At 49.4% G+C, this 21219-nt stretch overlaps 1 protein-coding gene across 1 annotated transcript in view; it reads left to right on the top strand.

Annotated features, from left to right (window-relative positions):
• Nucleotides 1-314: 314 nt before the first annotated feature.
• The window catches only part of CACNG2 (calcium voltage-gated channel auxiliary subunit gamma 2), a 103524-nt gene continuing 82619 nt past the window's right edge, over nt 315-21219 (top strand). Inside the window, exon 1 of the mRNA XM_036298986.1 lies at nt 315-1611. Within this exon, the coding sequence (XP_036154879.1) occupies nt 1401-1611 (211 nt within the window). The 5' untranslated portion in view covers nt 315-1400. The remainder of the gene's footprint in view (nt 1612-21219) is intronic.

Below are 21219 nucleotides of genomic sequence, written 5' to 3'. Positions count from 1 at the left end.
ACAGAGAAAGACCTTGTTTGTAATTACCCATCCAGGTTATATTTTCACCGCTTCCAGGCAGAGAGAAACGGCTGGTTGAAGTTTTGTGCCCATCTGATTGTGATGGGAGGGTTGTATTTGAAGCTCTGGGCACGTAGAGATGGAATGAGAAAGAGGCTGAGCTGGAAGAAACACCAAGGGGGAGGGAGGGAGGGGGAGAGAGAGTGGGGGGGGGGCAGAGGGAAAGGGAGCGAGCTATCTCTAGCTACGCCTTCCTCTAAGCTCTGGGAGCCCAGGAGAGCGCTCATTTTAGGGTTTGGGAGAGGAGTAAAAAGAGGAAAGGCGCTCCCCCCAGCTCTGCCCTGGCCTCGCTGCCCGCTGCCGGGAGGGGAGGGAGGACTCTGGCCCGCGCCCCCCTCCTGGCCGGCCGCCCTGCCTGCCCGGGCGCGCGCGGAGCGGGAGGCGCAGGGAGCTGTCCAGTTCAGCACCACCCGGTAATGCAGTAGGTGGGAGCGCCTCCGCCGGGCCGGCGGGCAGGGAGTTGGGGGGGGGGCCGGCAGGCGGGCGGCCCATCCTGCAGCAAGACGCCGGCTCCCTTGTTTCCAGGAGCTTTGCAGATAGGGGGAGGGAAACCCGCCTCGATTCTCCGGGAGAAACCCCTTCCCTCCCCCACTTCGCCAACACTACCCCGCCACCAACAACAATAACCGCCGCCGCTGCTCGTCCTGCCGCCGCTGCGCCTGCCCGCCCTGCTGCTGCCGCCGCTGCCGCTGCCACTGCCGGGGCAAAACCATGGAAGGCGAGACCCCCGCACCTGTTCAGCTGAGATCAAGGGCTTACAGAATACTGGGAAGTCTGGTCTGAAACGAAAGCGCCGAGACCCCCCAAGGAAGAGAACTGGCGAAGCAAAGGATTTTCATGGCGCAGGCCGCAGAGACGGAAGGTTGCATCTCGGCTTTTACAATCTCTAACTGTCTAGGTCCCGACCATGAGAGATTGTGTTGAGAATGCGGCTGTTCCCTGGTTCACTGTGGAAGCCATCTCCAAATTAGCTATCACATATGGAAACTGGAGACCAGAATTTTAGGAAAAGAGCTTAAGGCATCTCACTTGGGGGGGGTGGGGGGTGTCTTTTTATTTTATTTTTCCTTTTTTTAAAAAAAAAAATCACTGCAACTGGAACAGTTTCTGATCTCAAAAGGCAAGCCTCTCTTCCCGTGTGATCTTTATAATTTATACTCTTTTCCGTGAGCTTTCTTACTTCCCCTTTTTTATATCTCTCCATAATCTCTATTCACACATATATCCATTATATTAGTAGTGGAATTATTTTTATTTTATTTTTTGCTTTAGTACTTGCACCCTCACACACACTCTCCCGAGAACCAGAAGTCGGTTGGGTGTTTATATAATGAAGAATTATGGGGCTGTTTGATCGAGGTGTTCAAATGCTTTTAACCACCGTTGGTGCTTTCGCTGCCTTCAGTCTGATGACCATAGCTGTGGGAACCGACTATTGGCTCTACTCCAGAGGGGTTTGCAAGAGCAAAAGTGTCAGTGAGAATGAAACCAGCAAAAAGAACGAGGAAGTTATGACCCATTCTGGATTATGGAGAACCTGCTGCCTAGAAGGTATTTGATTTCCCATCTCCTCCCCCTCTCCACCCCACCCCTCCCCACCCCTCCCCGCTTCCCCTCCCCACCCTCCTCTGGATAAGTCCCCTTCACATTCCACCATTTTCTTACTTCACTCCTTCCACCACGGATCAAGGTTGCTTGGGTTAGTTTCAGAGGAAAGGAAATCAATAACCCAAAGCCATTCTCAACTCTCAAGCCACCACCACCTCCCTTTCCCCAGACCTCTTCATTGGAATAATCTATGATGTGATGAAAACAACAAGGGATTGTCTTTAAAAGTCAAATGTGTTCTGCCTACTTCGGAATCATTAGGATTTGCCATTTGATGTAGTCTTGCCATCTATGGGGGGAGGATAATTGTTTCTCTCACACTGTTTTGAGAGAAATTCAAAAATGTTCTTCCTTTCCCCCTCCTCTTCCCCTTACTCCCCAAAAGTCCCAGACACATCATCATCTGAAAATCTCCTGTAAAAAAAAAATTGTTTCTAAGAATCCTTACTTGGTAAATCCTAATTATTCCAGGATCTCAAGCTGAGTTCAAGAGCATTTCGTAATGTCTATGAGCTACACATATTGTTGGAGGCGACTGGCTGTGTGTGTATGTGTGTTTTAATGTTTACAAAGTCTAAAAATACATACGTCTCTCACAGGAAACAAGCCCAAGTTCTAATAAACAGAGATTCACTTGCAGGTTAAGCTGAGAACCAATTCACTTCCACGCAGAGTGACATGTCTGTTATCCAGACGCGCGTAGAGTCAGCATTGCAGCCAGTTGGAGAATCAGACATTGTGCAGGGAGGCCAGGGAGGGAGGCGAGGGCATGGGCAGGTTGGGGGGGGGGGGGACAGGAGAGCAGTGGGACAGGGGTGTCAGCCGTTTTCCTTGATCTTGCAGGGTCATTGGGACATATGTGCCAGTGCATGTGCTGTGGGGGGAGGGGTCCCTACAGTGTAAAGCCTGGGTGATCAGGGTGCGGATGAAGGCATGTGCTTCTGAGACACACTAATAAGCACTGAAAAAAACTCCTGCAGGTCATACGATCTGCATTTAGCAACAGACTTTAATGGGAGGGACTGTGTTTGAATGGTTACAGCCACCCATAGAAAGACGTGCACAGAGAGATACACGTTTCTGTGTGGAGAGAAGGCTTATGTGCTTTGCTTCTGATTTGAGCCAATACTGAAGGCTGTTGGAGGCAGCGTCGGGAAGCAGAGACTGCAGGATTGTTTAAGCTCAACATGGGATGGTAATGCAGGGAGTAGAAGCCAGGAGATGGGGGGAGCAAAGAGCAAAATGGACAGGAGTGGGAGAAACTGATGTGACCCCAGGGTCTAATCCAAACTGAGCAAAAGCCGCTCTCTGGGAGATGGTCGTGTCTGGGAAAGAGCATTAGCTCTGTGCTTCCCCGCCGCCCCCCAACATTCTTGGTGCAAGCGGTTGAGTGATGGCTGGACATGTTTTGAATAGCTAAGTGACTTCAGTGAGCGATGGTCTATTTGACGCATACTGCATTTGGTGCCCTTTCTCAATCCAAACTGCTGCTTTGAACATCGTCTGCATAGCAGCTCTCTGCTGAATACTATATGCTCTTCCCCAGCCAGAGAATCAATATCGGGAAATTAATAGAGACTGTTTTAAACACACCCCTCCTTTAAAAAAAAAAAAATGAAGAGCCTTTCATGCAGCTGGCCATTAACCGCGAAAAGACTTCCATTTAATTAAACATTTATGGCCGACTTTTATTCCGAAAGAGAAGAAAAGCAAAGTGAATGAGGGCTGCTGTAGGGAAACGATCACGTGGCAATTTGCTTCCCTTGGATTTAAGTTAGATGGATGGAGATATGCGGCCACGGGTTAGAGGAAAGCAGGACACTCTTTTAGAACGATCCCCAGCGCTTGGTGACTTGGTCTACATATGCTTTCTTTATGAGGGTTCTATTTGCATTTTCTTATTCCTATGATCTTTTAAACAATTAATAATCCCCAGAAGGCAAGAGGACTAGGGAGAACTTTGGATCAGTTGTGCATTAAAAGGCTTAAATATTTTCATTAAAATTCCATCTGTTTGGTGTCCACATCCCCAAACGTGCTGCCCAACCAGCCCCTTTAACTTTCTCTCCAAGCCACACACCATCTCTCTCCCTGAATCATCCTTAAAAAGCTTAGGCCTGCAACCCTTCCCAAGGGTTGTGTGATGCACACAGGAGCTGTGGGTTCGGCCCCTCTCCCCGGGCTGGGGCCTCCAGGCAGTGAGGGGATGGCTGGGCCAGGCTCCCTTTGAGACCTTCGTTCTGTTTTCACTTGTAGCCAAGGCCCAGGCAGGAAGGGTGAGTGTTCAGGGCCCCCACTCAACCTGGCCTTTCATTCCCAGAGCCTCTGTCCATACGGGCTTTGCAGGCCCCGACCCCCTAGGACGTTGGGCCTTGGCCGCTTAGGAAGTAGTTTGAAGACGTTAAGCCACTTCATTTCAAAGGCTGTGCTGGTTTCCAAAGATCGTAAGCATACTTATTTCTGAAGGCTGGCACAGACGGCTGTTGTGGGGCTCTCATGGGCTTGCTTTTCTGAGCATTCACAATAGGGTCGTCCTTTACGGAAATCAGATTATCGGTGCTTCCGTCTCCCCCAACCTACGGTTTTTGTGAGAAACTGGACTTTCAAAAAAGGTCCCCCATCACCTCTTTATTGTGCCTCCTACCCGTACCCAAGAAGTTGTGAACAGATTTCAGATCTTCTCCCCCAGAGGCTGCTAACGACTCCAGACAGAACACAACCCTGTCTGCTTCTGCTCTCTCCTGCTCTCTGGCTTTCACTGGGCGTTCGTTCTTGAGATGATTTTTTTTTTCTTTCACTTCTTGATGAAAATAAGAATCAGAAAATATTTCCTTGCCTCTCTTGCTGCTTTGGAAATGAATCAGTCTGCTGCAGAATGAGAAGGGACAGGACCACCTGTTAGGGGTGGACACAGCAGGAGGGGACAGGAATCTGGAGGAAACTACCTTTATGTGTTCCCTCTGCAGAGTCAACAACAGCAGTGTCTCCGTGTATGAACTTGAACACCTAACAGGCTGGTGTCCTTAGTGGGGTTGGGAGGTTAGGGGACGGTCTGCATGTGGATACAGGTAGGTAGAGAGTGATGGAAGTTCTTGAACTTTTCACAAAACCTGAGTTAAGAGCCTTGAAATGCAGAGATGAATTGGCCGTTTCTATAAAATCTGCAACAGGACACTAAAACAGCTTGTTCCAGGCGAGTATCTGTGGGCTGTGCAGTGGCTGGCTGCCTAAGACATTAACCTCTGTTGTCACCAAAAGGAATCACTGTCTCCAGGGGCAGCAAGAAATTCACTCCTTGTGTGTATTCTCCCCTGTCCCTTCCCCTGTCCCAGCTGCACGTCTGTCTCCCCCAGAGGATCTCCAGGCCTGCAGAGGAGGAGGCCGGGCTACAGTGTGGTCTGCAGCAGAAACTCACCCTGCTTTCTCGCTCCCTCTCCCACCCCTTTCCCTTCTGTGAGGCACAGCCAAAATCTCTATCTGTGTTCAGACTGTTAATTCCCTCTGCTGAATTTCCAAGCTCCTCTTCCTTCCATGGCTTCTCCTGTCTCCCCCTCCACATGCTGCTTCTCACGGAGGGTCTGCCATACTTCTCCTGCTCTGCTCTCACTGAGCAAGTCGTGTCTCGATTTTCCAAGTCCATGGTTGCACAGCCTTTGCGAGGCTGCGAGGTGGCGAGTGCTCCGCGCAGGGCTCAGCCACGGCTCTCTTGTTCTGAAGAAGGAACGGATGAGTCTGGTATGTTAGGAAGGCCAACCACCTTTCCCAGACACTCTTGTCTTTCAGTATGGACAAGCTGGGTATGGAAGTCACTCATGGGCCTTCATACTGTGTATGAAGGCTCCAGAATTCCCAAGATAATTTGACTGTCTTTTGCACTTTGCACACAGTAGGTGCATAAAAAATATTTATCAATGGATTGACTCAGAAGTTCTTAAAATTGCTGAAATTAATTCAAACATCATAAGGACATGTAACTGTGACAATCAAGTGAGGGGGGCAGTGAGGAAATCAGGCTGGTTTGTTTGTTCTTCCTGGAACTTTTTTTTTTATTAAGAATAATAATGAGTCATGAATTCATTATTATAAAATAAGAGAATTCCAAAGGAGTCAGTCATTGCGGGTGCATTAGCTCCTAACTGGCTAACGAAAAATCATCAGTACATTCAGCCTCTACAGGGAAGGAAAGAATAACCCATTGATTTTCTTCCCTTTCCTGCTTTTCAAGTGTATCAAAGGCCAGTTTGATCTTAATACTCACCAGAATAGACACTGGGCAGAGAGCAGACATCCTGGCCCATCCCTATGTAGCTTCCCCAGAAGCTTCTATTCGTTACCAAACTTCCCCACCAATCCCCCGGACCCTGAGAACACTCCCCATGGTCCTGGGCTCTGCTTGGCAGTTTCCCATAGAACCAGGCCCAGCAGCCCAGCCACTCACCTTGGAATGAGGAACGAACTCTGCAAGTCCCGGGCATTCACACTGCCCTCCTGCCCCTGCCTCCCTGTGATGAGAATGACCCACACAGTGACATACACACACCAGGACACATGGGCAGAAAACGGCAGAGCCAGAACTCGAATCCAGGCCTTTCAGGTCCACCTGCAAGTCTCCAGCGGGCTCCACACACAGCCCCTGGCCCACTTGACTTATCCTCATGGCTGGCATCAGACTCTAGTCTGTCTGCACCCCGTCGAGTGCCAACCTGAGCATGTCAGGAAACCTGAGTCCTGACCCACCCAACACCCAGCACCCTGCACCATGCAGGGTGACAGTTCTGCCCCAGTCTGCTCACTCCCATGAGGCTGAGGGAATGCAATGCTGAACTCCAGGGCAGACCCACCATGCGCCTCCCTGGCTTCGCCCTTGCATTTCGGAAGTGCCCTCAATGTAAACTGTCTGTTAGTTTTACGTTTGCAAGCATTTTTCAAAAAGTGGCAAGTGGATGTCCTCTGTCACTCATGGGAGTTTTCAGATGAAGCTTTGTGGGGGTGTGGTGCAGCTGAAAGAATCCTGCGGCCACACAGACCCAGGTTCATGTCAAGCCCTGCAGCCTCACAAGCCATGTGATTTGGGACAAGTCATTTCACCTCCACCAGCCTCAGTTTCCCTTTCTGTAAAAGTGAATGATAAAAGCCTTCTCACAGGGCGGTTGGTAGTTTAGCAACTAAAGGAATGGCTGTCTGTCATCTACTTCCAGATGACCACCTTGTTGGAAATTGCAATCAACACCCCCCAGCCCCGCCCCTCATCCACCCTCCTTCCTGTTTTATTTTTGTGCAGGGCACCACCTTCTGGCACACAGCGCACTTAGCTCAGGACGTTTGTTGTCCACCTCCACCTGGACTGTCAGCTCCACCAGGGCAGGGCTTCTGTCTGCTCTGCTCATTGCTGTAGGCACAGCACCTGTGACAGTGCAAGACGTCACCCCGCCTTTGTTGGTGAAGGAACATATGACCACTGCCTGCTGCAGGGTGCACCTTCCGGAATGGTGGTCCCTTCACATCGTCAAAGGACTGCTCTCTAAATTACATCCAGCCAGCAGTGGTGGCAAAGGCATCTTTTTTTTTTTTACATTCTAAAAAATAATGGACCCAACACAGAGGAAGGAGGGAAAGAGGGAAAAGGGGGGAAGAGGAGAGCAGGGGAGACTCAACACACAAGGGGTGATAATAAAGAAAGATAATAAAGAAAAGGAAGTGGAGGGGTAGGAAATGCCTGGGAAGGAAGTGTTAGGGGCTGAGCAGCCTCTAGATAGACACTGGCCATGTTTTTCTGCCCCCACATCGTCCAGGGCGTCTGTCACAGATCCCCGGGGGCAGCTCCCCATGAGTGTTCGCTCCCAGGTTAATGGGGGAGAAGACACAATCCAGACTGATAATGCAAGGGATTTCTTTTAAGTTTCCAAATTCAATAGCTCCTCTTAGCCTTGACTAGGTATCTTTCAGCCAAATACCCATATTCAAATGAAACAGGCACGTTGAGTTTCTCGGTTGATTTATAGCCACAGATCAGTCCATTTCTTCACTCATTTATTTTACTTATTAAATCTTTGATACACCCCTGGCAAGTGCCAGGTGCTGGGCCAGAGCTTGGGTCATAATGGGAAGTAGCCCCCTTGGGGGGGTCACTGTCCTCAGAGTCCTGAGGGCCAACTGAGAGAGACAGACCCTACTTCCAGTAAATCCCAATGTATATACAAATTCCAACTATAAGTGCTCCCAAGGAGAGTCCCATGGGACTGTGCGTTTATAACATTACCATCGTATCTAAGCAGAGAAGGCACCCCTGGATATCTGAATATGAATGGATACCTGAAGGATAAGTAGGAGTAACTGGGTGAAGAGAATAAGAAAGAGCATCCTAGGTAGGAGGGCAGCAGATGCAGAGATCAATGAGGAAGAGAATGACCAGTACTGGAGAAGGCCAGGTGGCTAGAGATGGAGATGGGGAGGGGAAGTGGCGGGGAAGGGGTGTTGGATGGTGTGGGAAGGGGAATACAGAGGACTCAAAGACAGGGACTTGTTGGTCTTATTAAAGAGTTTTGTTCTTTGACTTCTGGCTTCTAAGCTGTGTGACCTTGAGCTGGTTAATTCTACCTCTGCACCTCATTTGCAATATCTACTTAATGGAGATGAGAATGCCTGTGCCTAAGGTTGTCATGAGGCTTAGAACACTGTTCCCTTCTTTTCCTTGTCATGCTCTTCCCACTTCCACCCCAGCCTGATTATGGTGGTCTCTCTGGCCTCAAAACTTCCATGACAACACAGAAAAGAGAGGAAATAAGTTGATTCAACTCCAATCAACCAAATTCTAAATATAGTCAGTGGAGGTATTTAGCCAACCCTGAGCTTAAAATAGGGAGGCAGTGGTGAACAAGCCCCACCCTGCCTCAGGGACCCTCCAGGCGAGTCCCAGTTCTGGGCTCCTAAAGAGCAGGCATCTCACAAAACAGCTCCTTTTCATACAAGACATCTGACATCGCCTGCCGCCACCCCTCCTCTTCGCCCTCCTGCAAATTCAGAGGGATTCCTGGCATCTTTTACAACGTTAGGATCATTGAGGATTCGAGCTGGAATTTGAATGAGCTCAGTTATATCACCAGACTTTTTGAAAATAAGAATGAGAGTAAAGGGATGTTAACTGTGTTTCCCAACGCCAAAAATTGCATGTCAACTTTTGTAGGATTATCGATAAGCTCCTGTGGCCTAGCATCCTGGTCCTTGCTCCCGGGCATATAAAGGACTTTATTCATCCAGCTCCGTCTTTCCTCCATTCTAAGACACTATCAATTACAAAATGAACTATCCACTTAAACGGCGTTCAGGGGAGGGGAAAAGGAATTGAATGTATGCATCAACTGTAAAACACACTCTAATTTCAGAAATGTGGAAACCTGAAATATGTGCCTTAGAATCAAAGAAAGATGGTAAGCTCTCTTGCTGGCAGAGAGAAATGCAGGCAGGGTGCTGAGAGGGCCCAAGGGATTTCTTTAGCGTGCAGCTGGTATCTGTCCCATGACTCAGGAAGCAGCAGAGGAAAGAAGAATGTGGTCTTACCAGCGCCTTTCTTGACAAGGAAAAGGGCAAGAGTTAATTTTTTTATTCAACAGCTGTTCCCTGAGCACTTGCCAGGTACTGTGTGAGTCTAGGACAGAGTCAAAGGCTCAATCTCTGCCCTCAAGGAACTCTTAGTCTAGTAGAGAAGACATATCAGTGAACAGACGATGACAACGACACAGCATGAAATCTAAGCACAGGATTCTGGAAGCACAGAGACTGGGCAGGGGGGTACGTCAGGGAAGATCGAGTTCTGAAGGCTACATCATAGGGGTGAGCGAGCCAAGGAGAGGACGGCACTTCAGACAGAAGGAATGGCATGTGCAGAAACACATGCCCAAGCAGTCCAGCATGGCAGGAAGACAGAAGCGGGGAGAAGTGAGGCTGGGAGATGGCAGAGACGGGATCCCAAAGGAACGTAAATGGCTCATGGAGCAGTATGTGCTTCGGCATGGAAGGAAAGGGAGACCCAGAACGCTGGTGAGCAAGGGGAGAAGTCCCAACCAGCTTTGCCCATCAGCACAATCACAGGCTGCTGAGAGAGGCCTGAAGGGAGGGCATCGGGGTGGGAGCTGGTGAGACTCACAGGGATGGGGTGAGGCACAATGAGGAGGGTGTTGTGGTGCCCAGGTGACGTACACTGTCAGCTGTAGTAAATGGAAAGTAAAGGGAGAAGCTTACAAGTGATGTACAATAGCAGCGCGCCACAATCCTCTATTCCTTTCCCACTTCCTAGTGTAACAAGCCTCCAGTGAATGCATATGAGGCCCTGGGGCTCAAAGGTCCAGAAAGGCTCGCTCACATGTCCCTTCTCCAGGCGCCTTCCTGACTACCTAAATCTAAAGTCGCCTCCAGTCCCACTACCCTCTTTTATTTCCGTCCTCACCATTTTAACACTGACTTTTTCACTTTTTAGCATTTACTTGTTTATGATCTGTGTCCCCTCGAAGACTGCAAGCTCCATGAGGGCAGGGGCCGTGTTCGCCTCGGCACAGAGAGAGAGCCTAGGGGCTACCTGTTGAATGAATGGCTTAAAAAAAAAAAAAGTGGTGCCTGCCCTCAAGAAGCTCCCATCTAAGGAGGGAGATGGGCTTTGAAACAGAAACACCAAGCGTCCTGTTGACCAGTCTTTTCTGCTAGGCCTGGCCGGGGCCACATTCTTGAGAACAGGCAGGACTTTCCCTTGCACCCCCAGCCGGGGCCACAGCTTTGCAATCAAGCTTCAGAAAGCTGATCAGCCGCTGCGAGCCTGCTCCCTCCTGGGCAGCACTCACCTTTCCTCTCAATCCAAACCCCTGTTAGTTATCGCCTGGCCCACAGGCACTGACTTAGCAGCCCTGGGTCTGCCTCCAAGGAGCTGCCACGCCTTCGCCTTATTGACACTATATTTAATCACTCTTCCCTGAACTTCCCGGGCCTTGGGTAGTCTTCCAGCTGCTAACGAGAATGCCAAGGATTAGGTACAACATCCCAGGTGCACAGTTGCTGAGGCCTCATTGTACGGGGAATCGGCACTCTGCAATTTAAACACCCCAGTGCCAACCTCGCTCTGGCCTTGCCATTGGGCAAAACTTATTGGTGACTGGCTGTGGCTGACCGAGACCCTTCTTTACCCCGTGTTGCCTTTCTCACTTTCTCTGCATAAAGGTCATTAATTCTTTTCTGGCACATTTCCACCACCCCCCTCCCTAACCTGGATCTCTGTCTGCACAGATCCTTCTTGAATTCTCCCTAAGGTTGGGAACTCCCCTCCCTAATTTTCCTCCAACATCTTTTACAAAGAAGGAAACTCTGAAAAACTTCAGAACTAATAATAACTATAGTAATAATAATCATAGCTAATCATCTGCTTAGTACACTCTTTGTGCTAAGCAGTCTTAGGTGCTTTCCAGAAGTTAGCTCTTATTCAGTCTTCAAAATGCTGGAGGTATGTGCCATGATGCCCATTCTCTCCATCTTAAGAGGCTCAGAGAAGTTAACGCACTTGCCCAAGTTCACACAGCAAGTGGCAGAGCTGGGATTCCAACCCAAGTCTCTCCAACCCAAAAACCTATGCACAGCCTTCTATGACACTAATTACATTTTCCCCTACCCCTCAAATCTATAAATAAAATTCTTGGAGAAGTTGAAAGCTAAGCAGAAATTGTACCCCATGCATGATGACGTCTTCAAACATTTGCAGCTTGAATAGGATATGCTCCTTACCCAGGTCAGAGAGGGGAAGAGGAGGGGCTGCCCTGCTTTCTCACTGCTGTGAAAACTAAGGGTGCCTCAAATGCATGGACATCCCTCTCCTTGAAGCTGGCAGAGAGGGAAGGAACATCTATTCCCTCTCCCCTGCCCTATGCCTGGAGGGCACGTTCCAACCACAGTGTACTTGTTTCGGGACTCAGCTAAGTTGTCACTTCTCCCTGCTCCCCTGCCGCCTCCCATCTGCACCCACCTGGGTTGCGTTCCCTCCCTCTTTCCTTCCACAGCATCCACACAGGCTTCCCACAGTACCTTCCATCGTCTCTGTTGCTTGTTTCCATCTCAGCTCTGCCTCTAGACCAAGCATGTCAAACTCATGGCCCGCGGGCCACATGCCTCATTTATTTGGCCCGTGTTAGCCTTTGAGTTTGACATGCTTGCTCCAGAGCATGAGTTCTTGTCTATTTCTTCAACAAGATGTACTCAGTTACTGCTATGTGTCAGTTACCATCTGCTAGGGGTGGAGGTGAGGGGGGTGGAGGGGAGATACAGGGGCACAGCGAGCACACGCAGGGCGGAGAGGTGAGGTTGTTCCAGGAAGAGGGTGCGAGAGTGGGGGTGTTTGGGAAACCACACAGGTTCCCAGTTTTGCTGGAGGACCTGGTGTGGGAGGGAAAGTAGAGGAAGGATGAGATTAGACGAACAAGAAAGATTAGGCAGCCTCGAAGACCACACCATGAAGAGCCGGTTATGCTGTGTAAAGAGGCCAGAGAGGAGACTGTGAGAGGAAACGATAAGATGAGATCTGCACTTTAGAAAGAGGGCTCAGGAAGCCGCGTGACGTGGAGATGGGAGGAAGAGGAGCACAGAGCAGGGAGTCCAGGAAGGAGATGACCGCACAGCCCGGCCAGTGAGGAGGCAGCTGACCCCAGCAGGGCACTGACACCAGAGGACCCGCAGGTCCTGGGAGCTGTCACTCGGGTTGAGTAAGGTGTGACAGCGAGTGACCTTCACTGAGACAGGGCAAAGAGGAGAAACGTGCAAGAAGATGGGGCCTTTCATCTTAGATAGAGGGATTCCACGCCTGAGTTCCCAGGCCCAGTGCTCAACCAGTATTCAATGAATGAATGAATGAATGAATGAATGAATGAATGAATATAAAAAAAAGCTTTGCATCTAAGACTAGGATGCATATTTAGTCTCAGGTTTTCCTCAGCACCGTCATGATGAAAGCATGCATTATGTTCTAGCCAGGCCTGGAATCCATGTCAGCTTATCACTTACCAGCTATGTGACCTTGGACGGGGATTTCGCCTCTCTAAGTTGATTGCCTCGCGTGTAAGTGGGGAAAATTAGATCTCACTCATGAGCTGAAGTTTCAGTAGGTTGCTCCATGCAAAGTGCTTAGCAAGGTGTCGGTGCAGAGTAAGCACTCGAGAAATGCCGGGTGCTGTGAGTAGCAGTGGTGTGTTTATTATTGATTATACTCCCAGCTGCAACGGGTGACCTGAAAGTGAGCTGTGCTTGGCCTTCAAATGTTCTACACATTGAGAACTTTCCTATATTTTTTTAAAAGTTCATATTTGGGGCTTCCCTTGAAAAAAAAATAATTGTATTTTTGTCACTCTCGGCCCCTTTCCTGCTTGGCAACATCAGCAGGAGCCAGATGTCCCTTCAGGTGTGGCAGGTGCTCTGCACTCCCCAAGTGTCTGTGTGGCTGCTTTTCTCCCTTGGCCTTCCTCTGGCCTCTGCAAGCTCTGAGTTTGCAAAAGCTCCTCTCTGCCAATGGCAAACTACAGGCGGAGCTTTGTCTTCCGTGGGCTGAAAACGTTAGCAAAACAATGCCAGCCCTGGCAGGGTGTAGCAGCTAAGCGTGAATAAATCCGTGCATCTGTAAATAAATGCGCAAAAAGCTCGCATTCCCCAGCAGTGCTTGCAGGTAAGACTGGGGTGGAAGGCTGGCCGCATCCACTCCCTCTACTGAGCATCTCCAGGACAAGTTGTTGCTTTTAAAGAGAGAGCCTCTCACCCATTTGCTGCCACCTTCACCGCTTCTCTCTCAGAGGCTGACATTTTCTGACCTTGACCCCCGTTGGGGAAGTGCACCCTGTCATGCAGACCACGTGATGTGTTGGATTCAATAACTAAATGACAGGCGCTGGGGAGACAGTCCACGCTGCCAGTGTTGGCTGAAGAGAGGGGGTGGGGGTTTTGCTGGAAAATGGGGCATCTTCTACTTTGAATTTTTACCTCAAAGACTTCATAGAGAAGAAGCAAGTTTCAGAAGCTGTCTTGGTAGGGAAACAGTTACCCAGCAATTGCTCAGAAAGGATGTGAACTTACAAAAACATGCAGTTTTATCGGGAAGAAAGGTTGGATCTGATCCAACCTGGCAGTTTTTGAATGTTTGCTCTGTCAGGTTCTGTGCGAATTCATGGGGCACAGAAAGAAGTCAGCTCTGAAGTGGGGGGTGGGGCTGCCCTGATCCTCCCGCTGACATCGCTCCTCCTCTTCCCAGTTCCTCTTGCCTAGTTTATTTTCTTCATCATACTTCCGGCTTTCTGAATGTGTCTGTCTACAGTGTACATTATTTCTCTCCCGACCAGAATGTGAGCTCTGAGACCAGGGTCCTTCTCTGTCTTATTTACTGCCACAGCCCCAGGATGAGACCAGCCCCTGGCACATGGTAGATGCTTAGCAAATGTTGGTTGGATGACAGAAGGCATGCTCTGCTCTGAAGGTGACCAAGGCCTAGAAGAGACAGGCATGGACTGGGACCATTGTCAGGGAGCTCAGGCACTGATGAAGGCCCGAGTCAGACAAAAGAGCAACTCTGTTTGGGGAGGTCAGAACTGGGGTCCCCCTGAATTGGGTTTTGGAGAATGAGTAGGAGTTTTCCAAGTAGAACAGAGGAGAAAGACGCAAAGCAGACAGAGGAAATGAAATCCCCTGAGGCTGCCCCACAAGGGTGAGGTGAGGAGAGAGCAGAACACTACAGGTCCTGAGCAGCACTTCTCAGGCGTTAATGTGAACACCTGTCACCTGGGATCTTGTTGAACTGCTGACGCCACAGAGGTCCCGCTTGGGGCTGAGACTGTGTCTCGCTCCTGGGGGAAGCTGATGCCACAGGTCCGTAGGCCACACGTGGAGAAGCAAGGCTTTGGAACATGGCCAGTGGGCTCTGGTGGATGTGCATCTAAATCCTACCTCTGGGCCAGTTTCCTCGCCTCTGAGATGAGGATGATGACCTTCCTCCCAGGCACTGAATGAATTCAGAGTGCATGAATTTGGCAAAGCCATTAGTTCAGGCCTGAGCACTTCACACAGTATGTTTCAGCTAAATTGTTATGTATGGCCAAAGATGGCGGCTAGAGGTGTGAGAGGAAGGACTGATTTTCCCTGGGGTCTCCTGTATGTTGGACCTTGTCCAAGGGACCACACATACGTCATCTTCCTTAAGCCACACGGTACTCTGTAACATAGGTGTTACCATGATTCTCATTTTACCAGTAGGAAACAGAGGGAGTGTATTCGTTTCCAATTGCTGCTATAACGAATTACCACACACTTAATGGCTTCAAACAACACCAACACATTGTCTTACAGTTCTGAAGGTCGGAAGTCTGAAATGGTCTCACTGGGCTAAAATCACAGTGTTGGTAGAGTTCCTCCTGGTCTAGGGGAGAATCTGTTTCCTCGCCTTTTCCTTCTAGAAACAGCCCACAGTCCTTGGCCAGTGGCCCCTTCCTTCACCTTCAAAGCCAGCAGCATCAGACAGAATCCTTCTCATGCTGCAACCCTCTGACACTGACTCTTCTGCCTCCCTCCTCCATATTTAGGGCTCCTGTGATACACTGGGCCCAAATGGATGATTCATCTGATTAGTAACCTTAATTCCATCTGCAATCTGAATTGCCCTCTTCTGTACAATGTTACATACTCACAGGTTATAGGAATAGGGATGTGGACATCTTTGACAGGCATTATTCTGTCTAGCACAGGAAGTGAGTGCTTAAAGAACTCCCCTAATGTCACAACCTCAGAATGGTTCACCTAGAAGGGAATTTAGAGCTTGTATCAAAGAATTAGATTTGACTACAGGTAACAGAAAATGAAAATTAAAAGTGGCTTACATTAGACAAAAATTTTCTTCTCTCTCAAATAAAACTGATCTGGAGACGAAGTACAGGTCTGGTCTGGAGGCTCCACAAACTGGCTAGCAATTCACTCTCCTACCAGCTCCCTGCTCCACCATCCCTGCAGTGTGGCCCTTGACCTCATAGTCCAGTAGGGCTGCCAGAGCTCCGGCCATTGCCTTCACATTCCAGGCATCAAGGTGGGGATGGCACAGAGAAATCAAGGCAAACGGCACCTGTCACCTGGCTCCTAAGGAGGTTTTCTAAAAGATATCACACATTTTTGCTTTGGTCTCATTGGCCAGATGTTTGTCATGTGACCACACATTAGCTATAAGAAAATCTGAAAAATATAATCTTTATTCCCTGGTGGCCACATGCCCATTGAAAAATTAGAGGTTCTGCTGCTACAGGAAAAGGAAAGGGGGAAGGTAACTAGGGGTTTACAGCTAGGTCCTTGAATAACATTGTTTTGTTCAAAATTGTTTTGTTATAACAGTGATAAGAAAAAGAATTGATTCTGTGTGGAGAACTCACTGAAACCCATGAGTAAGCATGTTCTCCCCGTGTTTGCACGGGTTTTCTCTGGCATGTCTACGTGGTCCCAGTCTGAGTGCGTGTGGGTGTGAGTGTGGGTGTGGGTAGCCCAGCGATGGAAGGGCATCCTTTCCAGGTTGGGCTCTGCCTTGTGTCCTGAGCTGCTGGGAGAGACTCCTGCCACCCATGAGACTGAACTGGAATAAGTGGTTTGGAAAATAATTCTCTTACTTGTTTTTATTTATTGTTTTAATTTATCTTTATTGTTGAAAGGATTGCTTTTATTAATCTTCCTTAAATGTATATGTATGGCTTACTTTATTTCAAAGTTTAATATTAGATATGTTTTGGCTCTTTATTTAGAAGTTTGATGATATTTTTGTGACCAGAAATATGCCCGTAGGAATGTAACTCTTGTTTCTCTTCATTAGCCTATGGTCATATTGGTTCTGTTATAGGTCGTTTCACTTAAAGTCACAGTTCCTAAGAGCCTATCGATGATTTTAAGTGAGGACTTACTATATCCAGGGAGCTCAGCTACCCTGGCCCTCACCTTATGAGTGAAGAACTTGGGGCCCGGAGAGGGAAGGGACTTGAGGGTGCCATGGAGCCAGCTGGCACTAGTGCTGGACTAGAACCCACAGCCTGTGTCCCAGTCCAGCACCTAGCACAGTGCCTGGCACACAGTAGGAGCTCACACAGGAGGAGCCTGTGAAACTGAGGGGGCTCTACCATCCCAGAGCACCAAACATTCCCCTCTGGACCACACGCTCTGCAGGTCCCCCTTAGGGCGGATGAAATCCCACCTGTGCGCAGGGCCAACTGCTCCCTGGGTCTCTTTATGCCCCTTCCTCCCAGCTTGCAGCTCTGCTGATGCCCTGGGTGAGCTCCGTGCATCTCTATCTGTCCCACAAAGTCACATAAAAAGGCAGTATGGTTTGGCAAGAGGGAGCCCTCAAACAGCACGGATTTGCTCCAGAGGGGACATCTACTTTGGAGATGGGGCTTCATACCTGGGGTGGTTGTGGCAGGAAATGGTGTCTATTGTCTTGGCATCCACAGTGTTTGTTCTGACACAGTGAAGGGAGGGATGGGGGCCGATCCAAGCCAGAAGCCACGCGGTCACTCTTGCCTTTTCCCAAGGGCTGTAAAAACCAGAGCCTCGCCCTGGGGCAGATGTGCGCCAAGATCTGTGTACTTTCTTGTCGTCTCAGTTTTCAAGTCTGTGTCTCCTCAGCCAGACAGTAAGGCCCTGGAGACCAGGCAGTGTGAGATCTGCCTCTGTGCCCCGTTGCCTGGCAGAAGGCCTGGCACACACGGGTGCTTGGTGAATAAACGGGATTGGCCAGTTCATTGGAATGAAGTAACTCTGGCAGTGTCTGGCACATAGTAGGCTCTCAGCAAAATCTCTTCATGAAAGAAGGAAGGGAAGATGAAAGGGCGGGTAGGGAAGGGAGGAGTGTAAGCTTGCCATGGACGCAGCAGCTCGGAGAAGAAATGGCGGGGTCCCTCCCCCCAGGACCGAGTTCACAGGAGAACATGAGGAGCTGGCCCGAAAGGTCTGTTTCAAAGGGCCCCCCTCCCGCTTCAGAACACTGTCTTTCCAGCTTCCCAAGGGGCCTCAGCGGCCACAGAACCTGGTACAAGGACGTGGCCAGAGGCAGAATGGGTGGGGTAGCTGATGTGAGAGAGAGGGTAATGCGTGTCTAAGTCAGTGGCTTTTCGAGTCATGGAAAGCAGGCGACAGGAGGCAGAAGCTCAGCATAAAGAGGCCGGTGGGGGAGGGGCAAGCGCGGTTGAAGGATGGCGGGGCTGCGGGGGGGCGGGGGGGGGGGAGATGCCTGAGCACAGGGCCAGCCCCCTCGGAGCAGATGGAACACTGGAGCCAAGGGCTCAGGACAATGGCTCAGAGCAAAGAGAAGCAGCAGCAGCATGTGCAGTGGGGATGGACACCCCCTCTCAGCCCCAAAACACTGCCCAGGGAGAACTTGCTGAGACGTACCAGGCAGGGGAGTAAATGTAGACTGAGCGATGAAGCCACAAAGCCTGTGGCCAGGACTCGGGCTAAAATTACAGGCTACGATAGGACCGCACACCACAGCAGCCCAGACCATAGCTGTTCCCTGGAACCCAACCACTTCCTGCCCCAGTTTCTTCTCGGGTTGATTGGGCCGCACGATCCAGCAGGAAGAGCCCGGTGTGGTCATCAGACCTCCTCGGTTCGAATCCCAACTCGCTCTGCAACCTCAGGCAGGTACTTAATCCCGCTGAACCGCCCGCCACAGAACACAGGAATAATAATGCTTATGAAGCAGTGTGCTACAAAAGTTAAAATAATCTGGATAAAGGCTATGCACCCAGAGTGGGGCTCGAAAGATGGTTGGTGTTGTTTAAAATCGAGATTTCCCACCCTGCAGTCATTTGGGATCTACCTTCATTATTTTGGTCACAACCGATATTGCTATTAATCAAACACATATCTTTACATTGATCCCGTTTTAGCCTCATCCTAAGCAATGATATTCAAGGAATCTCTGGTTTAACCTACTAGTTAAATTTTTAACAAACATTAAAAATTTTCAGCTTCAATCTGTTTAACTGTCCATCCCTATACCTACCAGATTCATCTCAGAGAACACAACGCAAGGCCCACCATTTACTTTGCAAAAGCACCATTTTGACTAATAAACTACCCATCAGGGGTGGGAAGACTAGTGTCCCTCCATCCCCATTACTTGCCAGCTTCTTCTTTATTTTTTTTTTTTAATTTATTTTAGAGAGAGGAAGGAGGAGAGAAAGAGAAACATCAATGTGATAGAGAAACATCCATTGGCTGCCTCCCGCACCCGAAACCTGGGCATGTGCCCTGACCGGGAATCGAACCCACCATCTTTTGGTGCATGGGACGAAGCTCCAACCAACTGAGCCAGGGCCCAGCTTTCTTCTTAGGTGATGGAAAGCAAAGAGAAGGTCAGAGGCCAAATCCACAGAAATCACTTGGACTCCAAGTGGTACCAGGAGCGCTAGGCTCTTGTTATAACCGGACCCATTCTTCCGTCTGAAAAGACAATGGTGTGGATGACCCCCAGGGGGAGAAGTTGTGAGCCTGCCTCCCTTCCTGACAACCTGGCTTGAGCTGGAGAATGTCCCCTGTTCTCCTGCAGGGTCCTCAGATGCCCCCTCCCAGGACGACCAGGATAAGAGGAATTCGCTCTCTCCTCTGCTCTACCATAGGTTAAGGGCTTTCTCTCTCCACCCTACAGTCTTTCAAATATAGAGGAATTTGTCCCTAGTGTGAACAGATACTACTTGGAAGATGCTATGAAATTTCTCAGTAATGACTGTGCTAAGGGTGAGGGGGTTGGGGTGGGGGGGTGGTAAGTTGGCCTGTGGTAATAGTAAGGTCTATCTCCCATGACAGTAATGAGAGAAAGGATTTGGGGGAGCACAGGAAGGGCTTGGAATACTGTGACACAAGAGCCCCCGAGTCTTGAGGGTTGGAGTCCAGGCATTGGATGGGAGCAGAGGGACACAAGAATTTCCCTCTATAGCTTTGGTCCTGACTCAACCACTTATTTTCATGGGCTTCACCGGGCCCCAGCCCCACCTGTCTATAAAGCACCCATTGAACTTGAAGTGTTGACCTTCACCCCAAGTATGTTTACCCCAAAGTTCCAGCACTGTCTCGTTAGAGCCCATGCCACCGAGAACAGACAGTTATTTCTTAAACAGTTAAACAAATCAACACAGGATTCAAGATATAAACTAATTTCTGGACATTAATGTGGAGCCTGGAAATAAATCACCACTGTGAACGGAGGAGAGGCCAGGAGAGAACGACGGGAGGCCCAAAGGAAGGGCTGAGAGCGGCGCCTCCCCTTCAGACGCCCGAGCTGTGGTAAACCGGTTGGCTCTAAGAGCCCCCTTTGGGATGGCAGGCATGGGGGCAGTAAGCGTTCTCGCAATGAAGCTGATGGGATTTTAATAGCCAGACAGATGGCCTGAGAAAAAAGGAAGAATTTTTTTTTTTCAAATGAGGGAAAACACTTCCATAGCTTCCCTTCAATTAAAACAAAGTGAGATCCCTCCGTGTCGGGAAGATTTATCACCATTATTAGTCTCGTGGGTTTGGAGGTCTTCTTTTTTAATAACTGCATGATTGAGCATCAATAACAAATGAGAGTAGTATTTTCCAACAAATTAGAGGGTGTAGCTGTCCACTGACTTGCAATGCAATTATTATTATTTGGGCTTCATTTGATTCCATCATTTAATAATAATCCCAAATAATTGTGGTGTTGTTCTTATTTATGCAATCAAACAGTTATCACTTATTGGATGTTTTCGTGGCTATCCTCCTAACAAATGCAGATCCATCAAACCAGCATGAACAGCCAGTATTTCCCAAAATCTGCATCGCAAAACCTGGGAAGAAGAGGAAATACAAAGAAAAGGAGACCTGCTTAAAGAAAGAGGATAGAGAGGGAAGGAAGAGAAGAAGCGGTATCTCTGGCACACCTTCCTAGGTGCCAATCACTTTTACTAGTATTGCGGTCTCAGAGCAATATGCAGAATTGGTTTTAGGATCCCCATGTTGCAGGTGAGGAAACTGGGGAGCAGAGAATTGCGTAACTTGCCCAAAGTCACACAGCTAACAGCTGCAGAGGTGGGAGTCAGGTTTAAGACTCCCTAGTCCCTCCAGCTTGGGGCTCCCAGCCCTGCCACCCCGCCTCCAAGTATCACCCAGCTGTGAGAACCATCTCCCTCTGTGGAGATGGGCTGGCTCCGAGGGTCCCAGCTATGAATAAGGGGCAGCAAATTCACATGAGAATTCTGCCTCCTGGTCTGCCTATGCCGCTCTTCCCTAATTCAATTATCAGATTCTCCTAGTGGCTGAGGATGGTAGATATGAGCTGATTGTAGGGCGAGAGCTAGTCCCCAGGAGCATGCAGCCCAGGCATCCTTTGGCTGTAGAGGAAGGAGCATGGTAGAGAGAGGAGGAGGCGATGTGCAACAGGAAACATACATGTACTGGGCCCACACCTACCATGCCAGGATGCTCTGGGAGCTACTGTATACACCTTATCTTATTCCATTCCCAGAGCATTTCCCACATGGCAGTGATCCCCAG

The sequence above is a fragment of the Myotis myotis genome, unplaced genomic scaffold (genome assembly GCF_014108235.1).
Source record: "Myotis myotis isolate mMyoMyo1 unplaced genomic scaffold, mMyoMyo1.p scaffold_m19_p_3, whole genome shotgun sequence".
Classification (NCBI taxonomy): domain Eukaryota; kingdom Metazoa; phylum Chordata; class Mammalia; order Chiroptera; family Vespertilionidae; genus Myotis; species Myotis myotis.
The sequence above is the reverse complement of the archived record's forward strand: the minus strand, read 5'-3'. Positions and strand labels throughout refer to the sequence as shown.